This window comes from Polyodon spathula, chromosome 2 (assembly GCF_017654505.1).
Source record: "Polyodon spathula isolate WHYD16114869_AA chromosome 2, ASM1765450v1, whole genome shotgun sequence".
NCBI lineage: Eukaryota > Metazoa > Chordata > Actinopteri > Acipenseriformes > Polyodontidae > Polyodon > Polyodon spathula.
In genome coordinates this window covers 99607469-99632214 of record NC_054535.1, presented here as the reverse complement: position 1 = coordinate 99632214, position 24746 = coordinate 99607469, and the positions used below count along the sequence as shown (strand labels likewise).

General features: G+C 40.3%; 1 protein-coding gene across 1 annotated transcript; it reads right to left on the bottom strand.

The window, feature by feature from the left end:
- Positions 1–752: 752 nt before the first annotated feature.
- On the bottom strand, positions 753–24320 carry dmgdh (dimethylglycine dehydrogenase). The gene is made up of 16 exons (XM_041236693.1): positions 24115–24320; positions 22689–22863; positions 21635–21733; positions 21072–21236; positions 20777–20981; positions 12617–12865; positions 11693–11891; positions 10583–10752; positions 10137–10290; positions 8132–8297; positions 7710–7840; positions 7021–7238; positions 6707–6864; positions 6414–6473; positions 4315–4449; positions 753–1498 (listed from the first exon to the last, which is right to left on the bottom strand). The coding sequence occupies exons 1-16, from the start codon at positions 24240–24242 to the stop codon at positions 1286–1288; spliced, it is 2625 nt and encodes an 874-aa protein (XP_041092627.1). The 5' UTR covers positions 24243–24320; the 3' UTR covers positions 753–1285.
- Positions 24321–24746: the final 426 nt, after the last annotated feature.

Sequence of the window (24746 nt, the reverse complement as noted above, 5' to 3'; positions counted from 1 at the left end):
GTGTAGAGAGCTGTTGTACTGGTTAGAGAAGCTGTTGTACTGGTTAGTAGAGTGTAGCTGTTGTACTGGTTAGAGCTAGTGTAGAAGCTGTTGTACTGGTTAGCGGTTCTAGTGTAGAAGCTGTTGTACTGGTTAGAGCTAGTGTAGAAGCTGTTGTACTGGTTAGCGCTAGTGTAGAAGCTGTTGTACTGGTTAGAGCTAGTGTAGAAGCTGTTGTACTGGTTAGAGCTAGTGTAGAAGCTGTTGTACTGGTTAGCTGTTCTAGTGTAGAAGCTGTTGTACTGGTTAGCTGTTCTAGTGTAGAAGCTGTTGTACTGGTTAGAGCTAGTGTAGAAGCTGTTGTACACTTCACTGATATGAGTTCCATTCCCTTTGAGGAGACTCGCTGCAACAAAGCACTCTTTCAGAATTAGCACTTCGTTCAAGTCCTGTACAAAACGGAAGACTGCAGAAATGTCTCCTTGAAGATATGACTTTGCATCACTTAGTTTAAATGCCAAATACATTTTCAATTCATCCAAACCTTTACACATTGAACACTAAATTCTGTACAGCTTTCTGCCTTCATGGTGAAACACACACAAACACACACGTTCATTTTGTAAATGAGACTGAACTGTGCATGGTCTATTACCGTAACTTCGCTTATCTTTCCAGCAATCATCTGTCCTGGAACCCTTTTTTGTTCCTCTACAAAAATGCTACTTTCTAGATCAGTAGCTAATTTCAAGGAAAGCCTAACTTACAACAGATAGGGTCCACTTTTTAATACTGATTTAAAAATGCAAAGCATCTTCAAATTATACAGTTAATTACATTCATGTGTGCTTGTTTCATTATGCAAAACAATTGATCTTAATTAGTTTCCTTCTCTCAGTGAAGGTCTGTATTTACAGTTCAAATCCTAACAATTGAAGGTGCATATCCAGCTTCTGACTGCCCTTCCCAGACTCTCATCACTAGCTATGCAGTGGCACTACAGACAAGAAGCCAAGCTAACACAAGGGCCACTGCAATGCTAGCTTTTTATTACTATGATATTGAAATAAAAAAACTATTGTTACCAATCCCCGTCTTACAGTGAGATTTTACTCATTGTGAAAATATTATTTTTCCATCTTTCCAATCCTGTGGACTCCCAGTGTGTAATATCATTCCTTCTTTTTGTTTAAAAGATGCTTCCTTTAAAAACCGCTCCCAGTTTCCAGTGTTGTGGAAACACATTGTTCCTTGTTGTTTTCCCCTGATAGACTCGTTCAGGCTGGAGACACACTAGTCTTCCCTCTCACTTGGTGGCCTTGCTCTTTTTCTGCAGGCGGGTTCTTGTGGGCTCTGTGAGTATCAGTGGCTCTTCTGTAATAGTTGCTTCATAGTTTTTGCCCAGAAGCTCAACCTCTAGCTTCTGGCCTATTGTATTGAGCTCTGTGGGGACGTAGGCAAAGGCCACACTCTGCTGACTGGAGTAGCTGTAGGCTCCAGAAGTCGTGTTACCAACAACCTGAAACGAGATGGACACTAAAGTTCAAATACTGGAAGATATGTAATAGAACACTGGAAGTGCAGCCCTGATGCAGCCTGTTTTGAAATACTTGAATGAGACATGATCTTCTGAATGTTTTATACAGTAAACACAGCAATCCTATGTATACATTACATACTGAGAAATATATACAGTACTGTGCAAAAGTTTTAGGCAGGTGTGAACAAATGCTGTAAAGTAAGAATGCTTTCAAAAATAGACATGTTAATAGATTATATTTCTCAATTAATTAAATGCAAAGTGAGTGAACAGAAGAAAAATCTAAAGCAAATCCATATTTGGTGTGACCACCCTTTGCCTTCAAAACAGCATCAATTCTTCTAGGTACACTTGCACAAAGTCGGGGATTTTGTAGGCATATAGTCAGGTGTATGATTAAACAATTATACCAAACAGGTGCTAATGATCCTCAATTCAATATGTAGGTTGAAACACAAAATCATTAGCTGAACAGAAACAGCTGTGTAGGAGGAATAAAACTGGGTGAGGAACAGCCAAACTGAGCTAACAAGGTGAGGTTGCTGAAGACAGTTTACTGTCAAAAGTCATGGCAAGACTGAGCACAGCAACAAGACACAAGGTAGTTATACTGCATCAGCAAGGTCTCTCCCAGGCAGATATTCAAGGCAGACAGGGGTTTCCAGATGTGCTGTCCAAGCTCTTTTGAAGAAGCACAAAGAAACGGGCAACGTTGAGGACCGTAGACGCAGTGGTCGATCAAGGAAACTTACTGCAGCAGATGACAGACACATCATGCTTACTTCCCTTTGCAATCGGAAGATGTCCAGCAATGCCATCAGCTCAGAATTGGCAGAAAACAGTGGGAACACCAGGGCTCGCAAAATTTTGGTAATGGTATTTGCCCTTCAGGCAGTCCATTGTCGACATTTGGTTGTCCAAAAAATGTCAAGTTGCCCATAATTAACCTATGGACTGTGATTTGTATAAAGTACACTGTTCTCAATATAGGAACAGTACCTCAGGGTATCTCACACACGTACATGGAAACATGTACATGGATTAAGGAGTGGTTAACGTGTAGAAAACAGAAAGTACTGATCAGAGGAGAAACCTCAAAATGGAGTGAAGTAACTAGTGGAGTACCACAGGGATCAGTATTAGATCCTCTGCTACTCCTAATCTACATTAATGACTTGGATTCTGGTATAGTAAAAGCAAGCAAATTTGCAGACAACACAAAAATAGGAGGAGTGGCAAACACTCTTGCAACAGCAAAGGTCATTCAAAATGATCTAGACAAGATTCAGAACTGGGCAGACACATGGCAAATGACATTTAATAGAGAAAAGTGTAAGGTACTGCATCCAGGCAATAAAAATGCCCATTATAAATATCATATGGGAGATACTTAAATTGAAGGAGGAATCTATGAAAAAAAGATCTAGCAGTTTATGTTGACTCAGAAATGTCTTCATCTAGACAATGTGGGGAAGCTATAAAATGTCTTCATCTAGACAATGTGGGGAAGCTATAAAAAAGAGAAACAAGATGCTGAGACATACATTGTGAAAAGGGTTGAATTTAAATCAAGGGAAATAATGTTAAAACTTTACGATGCATTAGTAAGACTTCACTTGAATATTGTGTTCAGTTCTGGTCACCTCACTACAAAAAGGATATTGCTGCTCTAGAAAGAGTGCAAAGAAGAGCGACCAGAATTATTCCAGGTTTATAAGGCATGTCATATGCAGACAGTCTAAAAGAACTGAATCCATTCAGTCTTGAACAAAGAAGACTACACATCAATCTTATTGAAGCATTCAAAATTCTAAAAGGTATTGACAATGTCGACCCAAGGGAATTTTTCGACCTGAAAAAAGAAACAATGACCAGGGGTCACAAATGGAGATTAGACAAAGGGGCATTCAGAACAGAAAATAGGAGGCACTTTTTTACACAGAGAATTGTGAGGGTCTGGAATCAACTCCCCAGTAATGTTGTTGAAGCTGACACCCTGGGATTCTTCAAGAAGCTGCTTGATGAGATTCTGGGATCAATAAGCTACTAACAACCAAATGAGCAAGATAGGCCGAATGGTCTCCTCTCGTTTGTAAACTTTCTTTTGTTCATATACTCTTTCAACATCAAAATTCCATACTTTTTCTAGATTTCCATTTGTTTTTACCAGACTTGTGTTTTAGTCAGTTTCTACTAGTTTTTTGATAGTTATCAACTTAGGCGGGCAGCCAAAGAGCATTATAGCTTTTTGATCCAGAGCAGAAGTTGCTCCTGGTTTTCTAGAAGTATTTGTCAGAATCTGGAGGTGCATATCTAGCAAGAGACAATGCAGGTATGCAAAAGAGGAGTAAGACACAATCTAAGAAATGTCCAATATTTGAGAACTATGTTGCACTATTTACAAAAAGAATATACAAAGTTGTATACTGCAAGTATACAGTACTTGTGCCAAAATAGAACAGAATAATAGTACCAATGGTATACTAAAACCAGACAATTTTGGCACAAGTGTACTTAAGTATACTATATGCAGTGTGTTACTTTTTTGTAATGGATGATATTGGACTCTGATCCAAACTTTTTTATACCTTCTGTTAAATTTTGAACACTACGGGTGGTGAAAATATTATTAAAATGTGCAAGTGTCGTTTATTAAGCATGTAAGTCAAATACTAAATACAGGAAGCACTGTTAACTTTGCAGCTGTGCTGAGCTACAGCGTTCTCAAGGATGACCTTTTAAACCCAACCACTGATGTCACAGTGCCCCTAATTCAGTTAAAAAACAACCCTGACCTTGCCATCGTGCCACACGGTTTCGTTCCCCTCTGGATCAACGTCATCGGTTTGCATGGTGAGATAGGCCAGCTTGCGAGACAACCCCTTTGCCTTGATATCCAGCAACGCCTGCTTCCCAATGAAATCTGCAGGCTGAGAAGAGGAACCCGCTATGAGCACGAGAGACTGCACTGTGGACCAGCAGCCTTCACACTGCCACCCGAATGTGAACACATTTAACCAACATTTAATGCACGCTGCCAAGGGGAATGACATTGAAATTCAAATAGTGTTCAAAAGGGAAACACAATCAATCAAAAATAACTATGGAAATGTTTTTTAAAATAGAACGGTAACCTGAGAGTCTACATCAGATCTGTGTGGATTAAAGTATTGAAAACACCAAGGTCTTTGCCCATTTCAAACAAAAACACTTCATGAAACATTACCCAAGCGGTGACCCAATTAAAAACAGCCTCCCCTATGTTAACAGCATAAAGAGATTAGCTGCAGCTTGTGAATGTTCTCTGGGAAAAAGCAATACTGCATACCAGATACAAGGCATAAGAGTCTTATCATTTATTCATTATTTTTAATTTTTTTACCTACAATTAAAACAAGAACCAAAACACTTAGTAAAAAAATAAAAGTAGCATAACTTGCATGATGTAAATATCCTGCGTCTCCCAATGTTCTTATAATAATTATTTATCATTAGTGCAACAACAATTCATGGGGAGGTTCACACTTGAATTGGAGGGAAGCCCATTACATTTTCAAGCACAGCACTAGGACATGCTTTATTGAGTGATCAGAGCAATTCCAATATGGTTTAAAGACAGATTGGTGCATAACAAAACAAGAAACAAAACAAACTATGGCAATGTTAAATAGCGAAAATGGACAGGTTTTGAATGGAGAAACGTACTGCAATCGATTTGGACTATTGTAAATTGAATACACAGCTGTCTCAGTTTATCAAGTAGGGATGGGGAAAGTGGTTTGGGGAAAGAACGTGCACAGCAGTTGGTTACGCTCCTCCACTCCCAAACCACACCCAATCTGAATATTCTGCCCTTCACTGCACTTCCTGCCACTGCCCGCTGTTCTTAACACTGATTGATTTTGGGAAATCGGTACAGGGAAGTCTGAGGGAAGTTAAGAGTCTGTTTCAGTACTACGCTGCAGTGAAGTTAGTTTGATCGATTTGCCCACAATGCTGCGAAGGGTATAAATATACTTTATTTAAAACCTTGTTCTTCATTCCCTTAAAGATTTTACTTACTTTGAAACTGCTATTGACAGACCTGGCCCCTGTGCTATACTGATATGGACTGTATCACACTCCCCTCACGCACTGTCAAATCAATTGCCAGTGTGCACCCACGGTATACACACATGTATTCAGGGGAATTTCAAGTGAAGTGGTTAAAATTAAAAGGTTTTTTGAACCACTGTTTCCCTGAACTGCTCATTTTTAAGAATGCGACAACCAGAAGTTATTCTCAAAGTGTTTAGCTGACTCAAAACCATCAGCAAATAATATATTAAATAGTGTTGTGTTTTTTAACAGAAACATATAACTTTATGCCTAAATCGTTTCTATATGGGCAGCTTAGTTTTGAAATGTTGGGAAAAAGATCCTACAGTGCCATCTGGTAGCATAAAATAGGAACAGCACAAAAAAATAAAGACTAAAAACCAAAAAAAAGATTAACAGAACCTGTTGAGTCAAGCAAAAGTAGTAATTAAACTATCACTAAAGTAAACATCTTATCAGAAAGACAGTAGTCTGCTTTTGAAAATGTCACACTGTCTCTGCCCTAAATCACAACCTAGCATCACAAGTCTTTGATCAGAATCTTGGCGATGTGTCTTTTCCCAACATGCACCTGGATGTTTACAAAAGTTGGTCTATTCCTCACTGCCCTGAATTCTGCTGGAAGGGAGTCTTGTGGTTTCACAGTTTTTAAACTAATACAGCCAAGGTTATGGGATTATCTGCCATGGCTCTTACTTTATGTACAGGAAACTTTTCAATAGACCAAAGATTTCTTCAGGAGGGCATTTACTTAGCAGACAACTTCTAACCCAAGCCTCCCAATCCACTGTGGTACCTTGTTTAACTTGATGAAGTAGTCTAAGCCAGCCTCCAGTGGGTTTGTGTCACAGTTCATCTGTAAAAACAAACAAACACAAAAATATTCAGAGAGCCACCAGCATCAACGTCACTACCAGACTATAATCAGCCACATTCTCAAAGCGGATTACTCCAAAATTGTGCATTGATATGAAAAAGCAATTCTAATACAAACAATAAAACAACTTAAAATTAAATGAATGAAACATCTGAGCTGTTTATTTGTAAAATAGTGAAATGTTTGGGAAAGCAGATGTGGGTATTCCTGACCTCCGCTCCCCATGCTCTGAAACCCTTCTCCATCCGCAGCGAGTTCATGGCATACGCTCCGAAGCTGTCAATCCCCTCCTCCTGCCCCGCCTCCATGACGGCTTGGAAAAGCGAGGCGGTGTGTTGCCGTTTGTGGTACAGCTCCCAGCCAAGTTCCCCTGACACACAAACCACACCACACCAAAGCATTAGAATGGGACATAAACGCACAGTGATGGTTCAAAGCTGCCAGTAAACCAACACTGTGCCTAAATCGCACGATGTGATTTAAAAGAGGTTCAAAGTATATATGTGCCAGGTATCGCAACCGGTACCTGTGTATGATATCCTGATTGCAGTCAGAGGAATGTCGGCGAGTGTGACCGATCGGCAGTGCAGGAATCTGAAGGAGGAGTTGCTCAGATCCTCATCTGTCAGCTTCTGGAGGACCTTGCGAGCGTTCGGCCCGGCCACGCCCAGCACTCCCATGTCATCAGTCACGTTAGTGATCTCCACACTGTACCTGCCTTCCACAGCCTCCTGCTCAATCCACCTGGGTCACACACAAAATCACACTGCATGGGCTCCTGTAATTACTGTGCAATATACACTGCAGGCACTAGGTGGCAACATGTGCCATTGCTCAGAGCTGCTTTTTGTGATGACGCCGGTATTGACATTTTTATTTTATTTTTTATTTACCTGGTGGAAGTTGTTTTATGTTTCTTCTAAAAAAAAAACACTTAATCATTATTTTAGTTATTCAGAGTAACATTCCATACCCCTTTAAAATACATTTTATGTCATTTAAAGAAACTGGGGCTATATGCCTCCTGTGTGTATTAACAGCTCAGACTGAATGTCACTAACAAGCAGGCCATCCAGTTTCTAAAAATCCCTACATGTTTGCAATTACACCACTGTATACAGTCATTGTTACTGCATGCTGCTGCATGCACACCTCACTGAAACAGCTGTATGAAACGCAATGCAGAATATACAGCAGGAACAAGGGTACATTTACCTTAGGTCATGGAGCTCTGACCCTGAGCCCGTGACCAGCATGAACTCCCCCGGAGAGAGCTGGGTCACAGTGACCTCCGCGTACACACGGCCTCTGGGGGTCAGCATGTGGCTGATGTTTGTTACACCTACCTGCAATGGAAACACAATCTGCTATGCTAAAGAGTAGAGTGCTCTTACCCGTGCTAACTACCACCTGAGGAATGCTGAGAATATTCTGTGCATGTCACCCAATAGCAATTCCATCCGGTTTATGGGTCATTCACCCACACAGACCAATACGTTCAGCCACACAGAAAAATACATCCAGATACACAGACTGATCCAAGTCTAATGTACTATGGCTGTATTAAGTGCTGTCTAATGCTTGGTTTCTTTGCATTATAATCTAGTGGTAAAATGCCTACGATGAATAGCGTGTACCTTTGGAATAACATTGGCAAAGAGGCGTTCCAGCAGCTTTGTGGAGTCCTTTCCTCTGATGATGAATTTCCCGAAAGGCGTCAGATCCATCACTCCCACCTTCTCCATCACCAACTTGCACTCCCGTCCGACTGGCTCAAACCAGTTTGTACGCCGGAAGCTGGGTCTACCCGTGAGGGAAGACAAATCACAATAATTCCACTTCATACTATTTAACTGTGATGGGTCGTTTGTGAGACAGCAAACTGGTTCATTCCAACCATGCAAGTAATAAACAATCTGCAAGAGTGGCCAGCATTGCTGTGTCCTCATGCACATACCACCTCCAAAAAGATACTCTATAAGTATGGGTTTGCCTTATTTGGACTATTTCTGCTCCTGAATACTGCAAGAACAAGCTGCTAGGCTTGTGATAAAGATCCAGACGGACCACAAATAAAACAGTCTCTAGATCCTTCTCATACTTTGGTCCCTTTAAGTGGACCAAGTCACCTCTGGTCTAACTAAGGAGACTGCTTCTCTAAAGAAATCAGGGGATGTAGGATAAAATAAACACTCTAACTGATGAGTAACAGCTCATGTTTGGTCTCAGCATGTGCTCATGTAACAGGGTATGTAAAACAGAACTTTCTCTCATGATCCGATACGTGATAACTTTTCTAACACACTGGAGAATGGCCGGACCTATACTCATGGCTTTGCTATTCATGTGTTCTTAGGCAATTGTCACACAATCTCCGTTTATCATTCTTCCTCCTGAACAAAGGATTCCTCTGCCATTCAGCCTTACATCCTTACAGAGATTCATGGCTCAAAAGTGTTTGAAATATTTGGAACACAATCCTGAACAGGAAGGCACCGGACTAGATTTTCAAAACTGGACGACGCTTGCATAGTTGCTGAAATGCACCTCCACTGTGAAATTAGAGTCATTTTCACAAGCTGAATGAGCCACTTAAATGCCTGAAATAAATACTGGCTGCTCATACTGCTGATTTTGCCAGAACGTTATTTTGTTTTTGTTTTTTAGAAGAAATATGTGCTCCATTTTGCAGTTAGTGAGGTCAGAGTGTGCTATTTAGTATGCTGTCTAGGTAGAGATGCCAAAAACACCCAGTGCTTTGGAGACAGAACACAACAATGTACAACATTTATATTTATGCAATGGGGCACTGGGAACTGCATACTTTATCAAAATGGTCTTTAAAAATGGTCCTTAAAGTTTTGTGAATAGGGCCCTATAATTCTAATCCCAGAATATAGTTTCTTAAAACAGGGACCCACCACCTTTCACAGTATCTCTTTGAGATAAACAAGAAGCATTAAAATGAAGTCAGTCAGGGTCAGTGCAAGTACACTTCATAAAAGGACAGAAAGGTGAAAGACACATGGTCTTTGCTGCACGCTACTACTGTTCTCAATAAAGAGCTAAAGTGAAGACGCATGGAACTGGTACAACCAGCAGCATGAAGTCAGACAGCTTGTCACGGACTTCCCGGGTGGTGATGTCAGACCAGGAAGTGTAGAACACAGAGTGGTATTTGAGTTTAATAACAAAATAAATGATTTAAAACAGAACAAAAACACTGATCCAAAACAAAACGGCACGATGGCCAAAACAGACAGACAAGGAACACACAAGTATCGAGCTAGTATAATTCCAGCTCGAATAGCAATTGCAAGTTATTATTTATATATTTTCTCTCTACCTCCTGACCCTCGTTCCGCCTCTGAACACACCAACCCCGTGTGCGTGAAAACAGACTCTTATGCAGCTGTACTGGGACTCGCTTGCTAATCAATCATTCCTTGAATCCCAGCACAGACTGCATGTGAACTAATTGTGCGCCACATAAAGAGCGTGGCCTGTCTTTCAGTACCTATGCCGATTTGTCTATAAAGCAATCCATCACAACCTATTGGAATATTGATATAAGTTGCGTGAGTGGCTCTTTTCTGATCGGCTATTGGAACACAATTCCTTTGAGAAACAAAAAACACTTACTTGTAACCGACATCATCTCCAGGTTTATAAAACCAGTGGGGCTGCTCCCACCCAGCATGGAATCCCATGGACGCTTTGGACTTCAGAGTTTCATAAATCCCACTCACTCTCTCTGTTGGTCTGCCTGCAAACCGCTCCTCTTTAGGAAACCCAACTAGTGAAAAGAAAGATATTTAACAGGTCGTCAATTCTGTCAGCAATTACTGCTTTAAACTGTACAGCGAGGGCGCAACCCAGTACCAAGATCAAAAATGACCCCCACAATGAAGACTGAAACTCATGTGCCAATCTGCTGTATTTGTGTTTACTGTGAGTCATGCCAGAAAGGAATACTATAAGCCAATGTAGGGGTGCCAATGCTACCACGACGCTGTATTGTTCCTTTTACAGTATGTGTAGCACAGTTCTCAGTTGGGGCTACAGAGTGGATGCAATGATTAGCTCACCGATGTTGTTAAACCCATAGGATTCTCTGGCTTTGGCAGCAGTGAATGCTGTTGAGGTCCATTTTCCATAGCGATTAGGATCAATCTCTATGAGGTCATAGGAAGGTTCTCCATTCATGATCCAGTCACTCAGGAACTTCCCCACACCGCCCGCATGGATGATACCATACCTAAAATCACAGACCGAAGTCACTCTCCACCAAGGGTTCCACTGGGAGTGTAAGAGTTTCAGTGGACGAAAGAGCATGTTTTACAATACAGTATTATTCAATTACAATTGGAATGACATGTCAAAGCCCTTACAACAAACAAATGAAACAAACTTTGGCTAAACCAGGCAAGGCAAACCTATATGACGTCTAGCAGAAGCTCTGAAAAAGAGCGGACAATGAAAGAACATTCTGAAGTGATGTACAGAAGAACTAACCTGTCGCAATGCTCAGCTATCTTGCATACAGGGCTCGCTGTGGACAGTATAGCTATTCTGAAAGGTGGGCTTTGTTTTGTATCTGCTGTGAGTTTATAGCTTCAGTTACTGTAGTTCTATCAGGTTAGTGTTGTCAAAGAGCATGGCTAGCTGTGAACAGTGTAGCTAGGCCCTGTGAAATACAGCAGCAATCATCACACACCAACACATCTACTGTAGGGTAACAACCAATCTACTTGGACTCAGATGGGCAAAGGCGATCACTGAAGCTTATATAGTAATAGGCTGTCAGCAGTGGTTATGTTTATTCTGATCTGTTAACTGTTCAGAGTCAACTAGTTAACTAGTCAGAGGAATGGTTGTTCATTTGATCTTAACGCTGTAGTAAGAACTTGTCTACAAAAGACGCACAAACTGTGTTTCCTACAGTGCTTTGTATACCTTTCACTCTGAAGTCTGTCCTACTTATTGAAGATGATAAGAGAGATCTATGTTAATCCCAATAATCCAATAGATGTGCAATCAAATAAAACCGAATAAAATAAATCTTCTTACTTCTTGTTTGTTTTTTCAAAGTACCCATTGCTTACGGGCTGCACTGACCGAGTCACAACAGTATTTCAATACTTTTCTTTGGGTAACTGGAGAAGCAATTGATTCCTTTTTCTAAAGACACCACTTACCCAAAGCCTATAGCCACCCAGTAATTCCTAACCCCTTGGTGTGGCCCCACCATGGGAAGCAGGTCAGGGGTGTAGGTAATTGGGCCTGACACCACATTTATGATGTCAGCATTCTTCAGCACAGGGACCATCTCCATAGCAGCTTCTACATGTTCCATGATTCTGTCCAAATCAGACTCAAACAGCTCCTTCCCAAAGCCTGCAAGAGCAACCAGCACACTGTCAGTCTGTACAGCCGGCTCTCGGGTGCACCAGTACTGTGCTGTGCACCTCTGCATTCATACTGATCTATTAACCCCTAAGGTACACAAGGAATTGACTGGCTTGATTAAATGGTTTGTTCTTAAAATGAATTTGAGAGTGAATCAACTATCACAAGGAGGAAACTGACAACTTGGATGACCAGATCCAATCTGTCGGTACATTTTAAACTCTGTTTCGTGCACCTCATTGCAAAAATTAAGGCAGTTTTCATCATTTTTATTTGTGGGACACATACGTCCATTGTATGTACCTTAAAGGGTTAATCCTATTTTTAGCCAGAATTTGGTCAAGAAGTGGCCATAAATGATAAAATGAAAAACAAACAACTTGAAAGTGTCCATGAAACAATTCTACTCCTTAGTCCAGTGACATGTGTGGAGGATATTTTTGTGAATATCAGAATCTGAGTCTTACTTTTCCACTTTTCCATGTTACTGATAGTAATATACTGATTTGATATTTACAGCTGTGGCAGGGGAGGAATGTCACAGACATAATAGCTACATTTAGTTTTTAAATTCTCTTCTGAATAAGGGATTGTTTCAACATTACCTACAAGTAATGTTGTTTACACAAAGGTAGAAACTTTGTTCTGTTCTTTCTTGTTACTTCTATGATGCACAAATCACACAAGCAATCATTAGCAGTTTATATGCATACCTGGCGGGACTCCGTCTGTTACCCAGGATTCCTGCAGCTTCATTTTCTCCTGCCTCTCGTAAGGTCCAAAGAGCAGGCCGTCTCGCTCCTGCCGCAGGTAGTACGACCCGTCCAGGTCCCGAATCACCGGCAGCTCTGTCTTCAGAGCCTTCACTTCGGGGACGGACGCTGTGACGACGTACTGGTGATGTACGGGAATGACAGGATGCTGAAACCCAACCAGCTTGCCCACTTCACGAGCCCAAAACCCTAAAGACAGAAAGCAATGAGACATCAACAAAGACTTCCAAAACCCTAACACAGAGAAACAGGGAGCAATACGAAATCAACGAGGACTTCCAAAATCCTAACAACACACGAGAGAGAGAGAGAGAGAGCAACGAGACATCAACAAGGACTTCCAGATTTAAAGTGAGTCTGACCTCACAGAAATAGTGAAACATATACCACTGGGACACCATTATAAACCTGCTAAAGCCCTTGAAGAACTATCAGGAAGCCACAGCACTGCTAGTATGGTCATTTGGTCCTTCAGAGGTCAGTGATTTAGAACAATACATATTCATTCCCAACAATAGAATGTCAAAAATATGAGCTTAATACCTGTTATTACTGTGGTATAATTCTACCAATGACTCATCCCATAGTTATAACTCCTGCTGTTTGCTTTTAAAACACTGGTAAAAACCTGTAGAGACCAGTTCTGAAACGGTGACCATTTGTCACAGCTGTTGGGCCATGTTGCTATTTCTGCCGAGCTGGATATGAAGTTTGCTCCATATCGATTTACGCTTTTCACCACTCTTGCCAACACATGATGACACCAGGTTGTAGACTTGTAATGAAACACAGTTTTGAGTCTTTCTCCTCCGTTGACAATATCTGAATTCCAGATCAGCTTGGGATTGAGTGAGCACAGGACCATGACCATGCACTAGCTGCTGAAAGTGTTTGAGCCCATGTTTAAAGAGGATCCCTGCTCTGGGTCTGTACTGCCAATTTTGAACATTGCAAGGGTTTCTGGTACATCTAGTGGTACACCCCCCATTCTTTACCATCGTCTCACTCTACTCACTTGCCCGTCCCAAGAAGAATCACTGCAGCCAAGAATGGGGGTCTGGACCATATTGTATGCAATTCATTAGTCCTCTTAATATTTGTTTCATTGGAAGACTCCATGCATTACAAAAACAACATTGCCATTGACACCAAGGACTGCAAGATGCAAGAAACTCATTTGGATCTTGAGGCTGGATGGATCCAGCATTGAGAATGTGAAGGTTCCCAGGCTGGGGTAGGGTTAATTTCTAAATGATTATTATTATTATTAAGATTGTTAGCACTATAAATACCCTCTTCACTTACCTCCTCAGTTGCGTTTCGATTTCATCGTACCCCACCACCTCCCCTTCTCCACCTTTCTTAAAAACTATTTCTATGTTTTATCAATGGTTGTCTCCACCTCGTCCATTTGGCCAGGCAGCGAGCCCTCAAATCAAATTAGGTTTGATGCCAAATGAAAGTGTCTATACAACACAATTCTCTCTAAAACTGCATACTCCACATTCTCCACAATAAATAGTAGTACTAAAACATTTTGTGATTGGTGTTTGTCCCGAACTACTGAAACATATACAGTGCCCTCCATAAGTATTGGGACAGTGAAGTCAAAATTGCTATTTGTGCTGTACACTCAAGCAATATGAAAATATGATTAAAAGTACAGAATGTCACCTTTCACTTCTGGCTGTTTCAGCACACATATGTTTTACCAACTAAGACAGAGTTCCACCCCCCCATTTTATGTGAGCATAAGTATTGGGACATTTGGCTCACAGGTGTTTCAAATTGATCAGGTGTTATTGCATTGATTGTTCACACATAAGAGCTGTGAATGTGTAGTCTCAGTTCTATCCTTTGCTTTTGCCTTTGGAGTCTGCTTTTGATGCCAGTAGGCATAATCCAACATGAAGGCTAGGGAGCCGTCTATGAAAGAAAAGCAAGCGATTTGAATGCTAAAAGAAAAGAGGAACTCAATTAGAACCATAGCACAAAAGTTGGGCGTAGCCAAATCAACAGTTTGGAATGTCCTGAAAATGAAAGAAACCACTGGTGCCTTGAGCAATCAGCAACGACCAGGTCAGCCAAGGAAAACAACAGCAGTTGATGACAGAACATTGACCAGAGCTGTGAAAAAAAAACCCTCAAACAAGTGTCAGTGAAATCACCAACAATGGAACAGAATGCTGGAGTGAAAGTGTCACAGTCTACTGTTTGCAGAAGACTTCGGCAGCAGAATTACAAAGGCTACACTGCAAGATGCAAACCTCTGATCAGCACCAAAAACAGAAAGGCCGAATTAAAATTTGCTAAAAAGTATAGAGATGAGCCAGTACAGTTTTGCAACAGAGTTTTATGGACAGATGAGATGAAGATTAACCTTTATCAAAGTGACGGGACGGCAAAAGTGTGGAGAAAAAAAGGGACTGCAGATGATTCAAAGAATATCACCTCATCTGTGAAGCTTGGCGGAGGTAGTGTCATGGCATGGGCATGCATGGCTACCTCTGGAACAGGCTCACTCATCTTATTGATGATGTAACGAACGATGGCAGCAGCAGAATGACTTCAGAAGTGTACGAAGCATCTTGGCTACCAGCGTACAAGGAAATGCCACCAGACTCATTGGCCAGTGCTTCACAATGCAACAGGACAATGACCCAAAACATACTGCCAACGCAACCAAGGAGTTTATACTTCTTATATTTGCTTTAAGTTGAATTGTCCCAATACTTATGCTCACATAAAATGGGGGGCTGGAACTCTAAAAGTGATGTTATTCTTAGTTGGTAAAACATGTATGTATTGAAAACAGCCAGAAATAAAAGGTGACATTCTGTACGTTTGCCTCATATTCTTTTACTCATATTTTCATATTGCTTGAGTGTACAGCAAAAATAGCAATTTTGACTTCACTGTCCCAATGCTTATGGAGGGCACTGCATAAAGATTAGCCTGGTTAAAGCAAGGAGAATATGTGTTTTGAACATCACGTTGGAAGGAAACTAAATGATTTACGGGTGTGAAGGAGCACAAACAACAAGGATTGAATTACATGAAATTTTACGTTTCCTATTATTGATTCCAATAATCAAAAGTTACACACATATCGCTTTATCATTATCATTAGACACAGTAATGTAGCACCTAGTTAATAACAGAAATTAAGCAGTGATCAATGACCTAATCCTCTGGAAGAAGCATGGGCACGGGATGGGCAGTCGTCAGGAGAGGTCTCTGGCAAGCGACCAGACCACTCTTACTTGCACCAGGTCAGTTGTGTTCATTTTATAGCCCCTTTCCCAGGCAATAAAACATTATCTCCCTGATAGCAGCATAAACTGCCCACTTAGCAGCAACACAGCTGCATTTCAGTCATAGTTCTGCCCTTATATTCTTTTCATGAACTCTTTCTTTACAACGTGCCAGTCACTTTAGTGCTTTCCTGATAACGCACTGGTGAGGACGAGGGCACAGCTGGAAACAGCTGTTCTTCTGAGACTGCAGCGTGCAACTTGAACCTGGGAAGGGTTGTGAACACGTTGACATCGAGCAGCCAAGACAGAAATAAAATGCATGAGCAGCCTAACTTAGCATTCCCTCTCCCCAACAGATTTATTCTACAGCTCCCCTTATATGGGCTGCACTCCTTTCATTCATATATAACTTTGGCAGTGTCCACTTATCAGTGCTTACACTTATTTTAGCTGTAGACAATATCTCCATTCATTTAAACTTAAATCCCTTTGAGCTAGCAAAAAGAAAAAAAAGTACTAACACTGCTTTCTCAGAGCCAATGAACAGCTTTTTGCACACTGCTAGTGTACAAATCCACTGACTGCCAAATTCAGTATCAGAAACCTGCTGCTGGAACTGTATCCAGGGACTACTAAAAAGTATATCACCTGCAGTCCTATATTAGCTCATATGGAGCACTACTAGCAGTAGACACTTCCACGTTACAAAATAGAATGCCGAAATGTTTCTGGAGTAGCCCTCTGTTGCAAATAATTCTCGTACTCAAAACAGCACCGATTACACTGGGCACAATGTTTTATTATTTTTACCAGGAAGTATCCCGTTATCTATTGCACAGTCCCTAAAACGCAAAGCAGCACAGTCTTTCTGCTTACTCTCCACTCCCACCCTGCGAAGATGACAGCTGCAGCCTTGCTTTCTTCTGAACCCAGTGCCTGCTGAGCCAGTGAAATAGCAAGCAAGTTCCTCTGGGTCATCTTACACCAGAGAAACAAGCAGCTCTTCTTGGGAGAACCCGCTGTGTAATGTGAACTGTGTATCTGAACTGTCTGGAGCACACAGCAGTGCATATGGGTTGGATTTTGTCAATCACTGGCTACATAAATGTTGCTGGTGTTTTAAGTTGTTATTGCAAACGTAGCTTTAACCACAGCAATGTCCCTGTATCATATAAATGGCAATAAGCGATCAAACAACTAGTCCAGTCAGGGATCTACTGTTTGAACTTGGTCACTGTGATGTTGCCCCTAAACTTGCCTCTCTTTGGTAAATATAGATAGTTCACTGATCCCTGAATGTTTTCAGTGAAGGAGGATGGGGTGGGATCAGACCTATAGCTAAAGAGGGTGCACATATCATGGCCAGTGCTTTAGTCAATATGACAGCTGAAATATATTGTTTGCTATCAGAAAAAAAAAGCTCCTAGGAAGTCCTTTTTTTCTTTAAGAAACTGGTTTGTTGCTCCTATATACTGAGAATATGGGATCATAGCTCCTGTTACTTTGTTTACGAGGCACCTTCACGTTTCAAGGTCTGCTCTGTGTCATTGAAAAATCCCTCAATGCAGCACATTTTGAAATCTTGTTACCTGGTGCGTCTTCAAGTGAGATGTCATTTTTACGTGAATGAACCTCAAATGGGCTCTTCATGAATCTGTCTGGGAATTCTAGCAAAAACTGGTTCAGGAAAGAAACTGTGGAGAAGGGCAATGCCCTCCTGAAACCTCCCATTCCAAAATCTACTGAGACTTTTACACATCATCACCAATCATGGAAATACGTTAGTATCACAGAACAGGTGCCGGCACCACAACACAACAGGAGCTCACCATGATCCACAACAACAGGAACCTTTCCTAACACTCACTGAAACCGGAAAGTACTGTTTAGCCCTCTGATTGGGTGTGACTCATCAATGCATCCAATCACAATGCAAGGAGCTTCCATCACCAGACCCATTAATCTTAGAGCGTATGTCACTGTTTAACAATGGAAACTCATCTGTGATAAAAAAAAAAAAGATAATAGAAATGTCTCAATAGACTCTATAGAAAGCAGCACAACCATTAACTCAATGTTTAATTTGTCAAGCAAACCAAGGACTATGTGACCTAGAAGGTTCTTGGGAGTTGTGTTGTTGAGGGATTGGATGATCAGGAGACACAGAAATGTACACTCTTGTACAGTAATCTGCCTGCAGAAGCACACGTTCACTGTGAGCAGGGAGGCGGGATTGAAACCATGGCCCCAGGTTGGCTGAAATGGATATTGTGGCAGACCAGGATTGGCTCCCGTTAGAATTAGGTCAAAAATTGATTTTCAACACAAAAACAGTGAGCTACTTGTATCTCTGTGTACTGATGAGTAACTAAGTACGTGACAAAAACTCCTTCACTTTAATGTTTTACAAAGCAGTACAAGGCTTATTTATTGCCAAACCATTTCACTCCTGCATGTTTTGTTAAAGTGAAATACATCAATAAAGTAAACAGCAAGTGAAGTAAATCATAGTGAAAGCACAGTAAAGCACCAGCAAGCAAGGATAATGTCAGACAAGTATGGAAAGAAAACTTTGGTACCATGGTAAAACAACACTAATATGCATATGCAAATTCCACTGTATTTAATGTATTATTTCATGTATTATGCACTTTCCACTGTATTTAATGTATTATGCTTTTTTTTTTTTTACTGTATATCATGTATTATGCATTTCTCTGTATTTAAAGTATTATGGATTTTCTTGTTGTTACAGTATCTTTTAAAGCTCTTTGTGATGGTGGTCCACTATTGGATAAGTCTCCACCCCCCTGAGTTAATACTTGGTGGAAGTCTGTGGGGATCTGTAAGTCTGTGGGGATATGTCTCTACCAACTTTGCACACCTAGATTTGGTAATATTTGACCATTGTTCTTTACAAAATTGTTCAAGCTCTGTCAAGTTCCTTGGGGAGCGTTGATGGACAGCAATCTTCAAGTAATGCCACAAATTTTCGACTGGATTTAGGTCAGGGTTCTGACTGGGCCACTCAAGGACATTTACCTTTTTGTTCCTTAGCCACTCCAGTGTAGCTTTGGCTGTGTGCTTGGTGAAAGGTGAACTTCCGTCCTAGTTTCAGCTTTCTTGCAGAGGGCAGCAGGTTTTCCTCAAGGACTTTTTTCTGTACTTTGCTCCATTCATTTTCCCTTCTATCCTGACAAGTGCCCCAGTCCCTGTCGATGAGAAACATCCCCATAACATGATGCTGCCACCACCATGCTTCACAGTAGGGGTGGTGTTTTTTGGGTAATGCGCTGTGTTGGGTTTGCGCCAAACATAACGCTTTGCATTTAGGCCAAAAAGTTCAATTTTAGTTTCATCAGACCACAAACTTTTTGCCACATGGCTACAGAATCTCCTGAGTGTTTTTTTGCGTACTTTAAATGGGATTCAAGGTGGGCTTTCTTGAGTAAAATTCAGGCCAGATTTGTGGAGTGCTTGGGATATTGTTGTCACATGCACACTTTGACCAGTCTTGGCCATAAAAGCTTGTAGCTCTTGCAAAGTTGCCATTGGCTTCTTGGTAGCCTCTCTGATCAGTCTCCTTCTTGCTCGGTCATCCAGTTTCAAGGGACGGCCTGATCTAGGCAGGGTCTTGGTGGTGCCATATACCTTCCACTTTAATAATTGTCTTGACTGTGCTCCAAGGGATATTCAAGGCCTTTGATATTTTCTTACATCCATCCTCTGATCTGTGCCTTTCAACAACTTTGTCCCAGAGTTCTTTTGAAAGCGCCTTGGTGCTCACGGTTGAGTCTTTGCTTTGAAATGCACTACCCAGCAGAAGGAACCTACAGGAACTGCTTAATTTATCCTGAAATCATTTGAATCTCTACAATTTAACACAGGTGGAGGTCACTTAACTTGGTGTGTGATTTTGAAGGCGATTGATTACACATGAGCTAATTTAGGATTGCTGTTACAAGGGGTGTGGACACTTATCCAACCAAGCTATTTCAGTTTTTATTTTTAATTAATTTTCTACAAATTTCTAGAATATTTTTTCACTTGAAAGTTGTGGGGCAGTATGTGTAGATAAAAAAAAAAAAAAAAGTATGCATTTTAATTCCAGGCTATAAGGCAACAAAAGGTGAAAATACTGAAAGGGGGTGTAGACCTTCTATAGGCACTGTATATGGTATGCCCCTCCAGCTCAAGAGTATGAAGCATAAAAAAGAAGGGGCTGGATTCTCAAAGCTATTTATTCCAAATCATCATTAGTACAATTCCTTCCGAAAGGGAAACCCACTAATTACAATTTTAAAACCTAATTAAAACAACAACAACAACAACACAGGATTGCTTACTCGATCCAAAATGAAACGTCCCTATTGTGTAATTCTGCTTAGTAACTTTGTGTTGTGTGTCTTTTTTCCTTTCTGAAAAAACATTGCACTTATGACATTATGTCAACAAACTAAAAGTCCCTGGGACAGTCAGCAACAAAGTCCACTAAACTGGTACAGACCAAAATTCACCTACAAAGAAGTGACACTGTTCAAAGTACAACGTTCTCATCGTGCAAGGGTCAGTCAGATGACATCTGCAAAGCAGGAACAGATGGCTGAGAGAACTAAGCACCCGCTCCACACTGCACCCATCCAAGAACAGGTGGAATCCAGGGTGAAGCATCTACTATCTCACATTACAACCAATCAAATTATTACTCATTTGCAATAGGTTCTCTACTGACAAACACGCTGAACAAAACATGTACTGCATCTGGGATGTTTATGCAAGTACACTCACTAAACAGAACCTTCAGAGATGAGTAATAATTGCACAAAACGCATGAAACACTAACCTGTAGCATTAACAATGCGGTTGGCTCTTATTGTCCCTTGTGGGGTTTCTACATCCCACTTCCCCTCAGCTGTGGGTGCGAGTCCAGTCACTGGGGCAGGGAAGTAGAGCTTGGCCCCATACTGCCTAGCTCCAGCTGCTAGCGCCATAGTCAGAGAGTAGGGATCAATGTGGCCATCTCCTGGGTTATAGAGCCCTGCCAGGACCTGTGCAATGCAGAGCGGTATTTTACATTTCAAATATATCTTCACTGCCTTAGCCTACCTGATTGCATCTCAGGTAATGCTAAAGCTTACCTTGTCCATGTTAAGCAGAGGGAAGAGTTCTTGTACTTTCTCAGGGCTAATCAGAGACTGGGGATTGGGGTGCCAGTGAGCGCGGCTCATCTGGTATTTCAGCTCATCCACTCTCTCTGGGGTGGAAGCAATGCGGATACTACCCGGCTGGTGAAACCCAACTGCCTGGAGAGATTCAAATGAGAAATGAATGACCAGGCAGCTAGGACAGCGAAACAAGCAGAGTCTTCATATTTACTAACAACATTAACAAATGTCTTTATTTTGATTTTTAAAAAAAAGTTAGGACAAGGAACGTCTAGTTTCATTGTAGTACTTTAATCAGATTTTAAAAGAATGCTTTTAGTAAACAAAAAAAATAATCAGCTTGAACATGCTGAGAAAGAATTCAAAATGAATCTACTTTGAATAAAAAACACAAAAATTAAAAAAGAAGAGTATGGTTATAAATGCAAAAACAGGACAATATTTATTTATGACATAACGTTTCCGGCCCAAGTGTCAACAGTAGAAGGTACAGCTGTGACAGAAACAAGCTGGTGTTTCAGAAACATTATTATTACCTGTCCTGTTTCTTCCTCCAGCTTCTCATACAGTTTAATGCTGTAGTAGTGAATTTTCTTCAGGTTAATCCCTGGGTGATAATATGCAGTTAAACCAGCCTGAGCAACAGAGACAATTGGATTTAATACATAATTACAGCATTAGAAAGAAGACACGCTATGACAATTTGTGAAATGTCCACCTATGTCCTCTTATCACAGAACTGACTCATTAATAGGTACACTAAGGTCACAATACAATACATATTACAATACAAAACTATGGCCCTGATGTGCTACTTTGTATAATGTGTAAAAAGACCAAATGATCAGTATTTAAAAGTGAAATGAGATTGGGGACCATGTATTCATAAGCCAACTATAAATCACAGTGGGTGCTTTAAGTAACTCAGCAGCCCGGAGTGGAAATTTCTCGGCACACTCAGATCACCGATAAAATCTGCTCTGTGGCTCTGAGCTGCTCAGAGGGAGTGGAACTAAGCATGCTGTCAAGTGGGTTCATTTACTGTGCGGCTCTGAGCAGCTCAGTTACATAAACACTCACGTACTTATCATTCAAAAATCATTATGGTACAGTACAAGAATCAAGATAGGAGAGTACAAGAACCATGATGGTACCGTGCAAGAGCCATGATGGTACCGTGCAAGAGCCATGATGGAAGAGTACAAGAACCATGATGCTAGAGTACAAGAACCATGATGGTGGAGTACAACCACCATGGTGGTCATACACACAGTATACAGGTATTACGATACAATATACCATTGTTACACCCCAACTTGTTAATGTGCCGCCATCTTTTTAATTGTAGTCCTTACAGCATATAGACAAGCCAGCTCCATACAAATTGTAATAATACTACTACAAGAGGGACTACTAAAATTAAAAGTTTAGGTATTTCTTAGTTTAGAAATATGATATTATTATTATTATTATTATTATTATTATTATTATTATTGAGTATTGCTACATATGTTACTAAATATGTTACTGCATACAGTATCCCATTGTATACACCATTGATAAACAGAAAACAAAAAGTAAATTCCATACAGCATGCCAGGTGGATCCAGCCGTGAGCTGGGACTTCTCCAGTAGCACCACATCCTTCATGCCAGCCTTGGCCAGGTGATAGGCTAGACTCACGCCCACACATCCTCCCCCAATGATCAGAGTCTCAGCAGAGTCCTTCCACCGCTTCTCAAGGGGGGTAGAGCCATTGGGATCACTGGTGACACAAATACTTTCCATTGGAAAAGGATCTAGACTATTTGCCCGGAGTGGGTAAACCCAGCCTTGTTTGACAGTAAAAAAGTTGTAACAATTCTAATTAAATTCTAAATTTTGTTTATGTACTAAACAAAATAACTGTTCAAGTTAACAGAGTCCTAAGGGAAATACAAAACTCAACTGATATCCAATTATGTTATGTTTCATGCAAATGAAGGGAGCCACATGGTGTTCAGAAACAGCCATGAGGGTGAAAGTTCAATTAGAACTGGGAAGAATTTGAAAATGTATCATTTTATGCTGCAATTTGTTAAAATTAAATATTCTCCACATTTTGAGGGTTATTCACATTGAATTGACACTGTTTTTACATTTGAGCTCTTCTGTTATGTATACATTACAACAGTGTATATTTTATTGAACTATACAGATATGTTCATCTCTTTTGAGTATGATAAAGTTTGATTGTGCGGACAGCATTCCCCCCAGGGTACTGCTGCACTGGCCATGTTATAGATTAAGTGTCCTCTCTGCTCATTTTTAATATAAAAATCATTACAGTAGGTACCCCTTGAGACACGCAGTTCATATAATATTGTGATGCCTGCTGCAACAATCTGTAGAAACATAAAACCATAGATATTCTGCATAAAAATATATAATTTCAAAACGTGGTCCTGTAGGCTTGTTGATTTTCCAATTTTACAGTGACAATACTGAACTTTGAAGGCTCAGTAAAGACAAACTATCAGGAGCAAGGATATCACAATTTGGGATTTATAGTTATCTAATAGGCGCAACAAATCTGGCAGGTTTGACCAAATTCAAATGATTCTGTCTTTAAGAAATTTAACTGCATGTAGTGTTCCATGGCTAAAATACAGCAAGTGTAGTAAAGTATAGTGGAACTATTTGATAACACATGGAATAAATCATGATAAAGTACAATAAATGCGCATTAAAACAGGAAAAAATTATAAACTAAGTCTATCCTTGTACAATTTTTTTATAAAGCATACATTAAGAAAATCTGGCTTCTGGATCAAACATTCATCGTCCATTTATTCATGGGTACATATTCAGTAATCGCTATAAACTATCAACATTTCACCTTGCATTTTTGCAATTTACGTAATCATTCTCTTAACGACCTGTACCTGGGAGTAACGCTGAAATATCTACCATTGGTGTAGACTTTAACATGTATTTGAAACCTAGCGTAACTGTATTATTGCTGGGAAACACTCACCCTTGCCCGGCTGCATATCTGGCGGGTGCTGTGCTGCTTAGTGACCGCTGGAGAACTCGGAACAGACTTGGGTACAAATACACATTTCTTCGTAGTTGGGAGCTAACTACACTTAAAACTCGTGACATGGTTAAAAGCCTAACAATTCACCAAACGATTCCACATACACTTATAGCCATGCTGAACTGTGAACTTCGACTGAAAACATTCACGAATAGTTTACAGAACCCACCCACCAAGTTCAGAAATAACCAATCACTGCCACGTTTGATTAATTAGTGAAGACACCAAGATCCAACGATAACGGATTTAAACAAATTAAACGTTTTTTTTGTTTTTTGTTTTTTTTCAATCATTGGGTTTAAGTAAAGTTGAATATAATAATAATAAATAATAATAATAATAATAATAATAATAATAATAATAATAATAATACATCATTTATAATAGAAATAAAGATCCCTATTAAAACAGCTTAGTTATTTAAAGAATATTTAACAAAATATGAAATGCCATTTTGTATATTTGTTTTTAAAGTCAACAATGTTTTTGTAAACAGGTTTAAACACATCAGTGAAGTTTTCTATATATTAGAAATAGTTTTCCGTGCACTTCTTGTATCCAGATGTTAA

What these genes read in the sequence shown, in the direction of transcription:
- dmgdh (XM_041236693.1), bottom strand. Translation starts at nt 24,242, where the DNA reads ATGTCACGAGTTTTAAGTGTAGTTAGCTCCCAACTACGAAGAAATGTG. An exon ending in TGGAGGAAGAAACAGGACAG is followed by an intron (nt 21,237 to 21,634) that starts GTAATAATAATG and finishes GAATCTCTCCAG; the next exon opens with GCAGTTGGGTTTCACCAGCC. An exon ending in TGGGTGGCTATAGGCTTTGG is followed by an intron (nt 10,753 to 11,692) that starts GTAAGTGGTGTC and finishes CTGTGATTTTAG; the next exon opens with GTATGGTATCATCCATGCGG.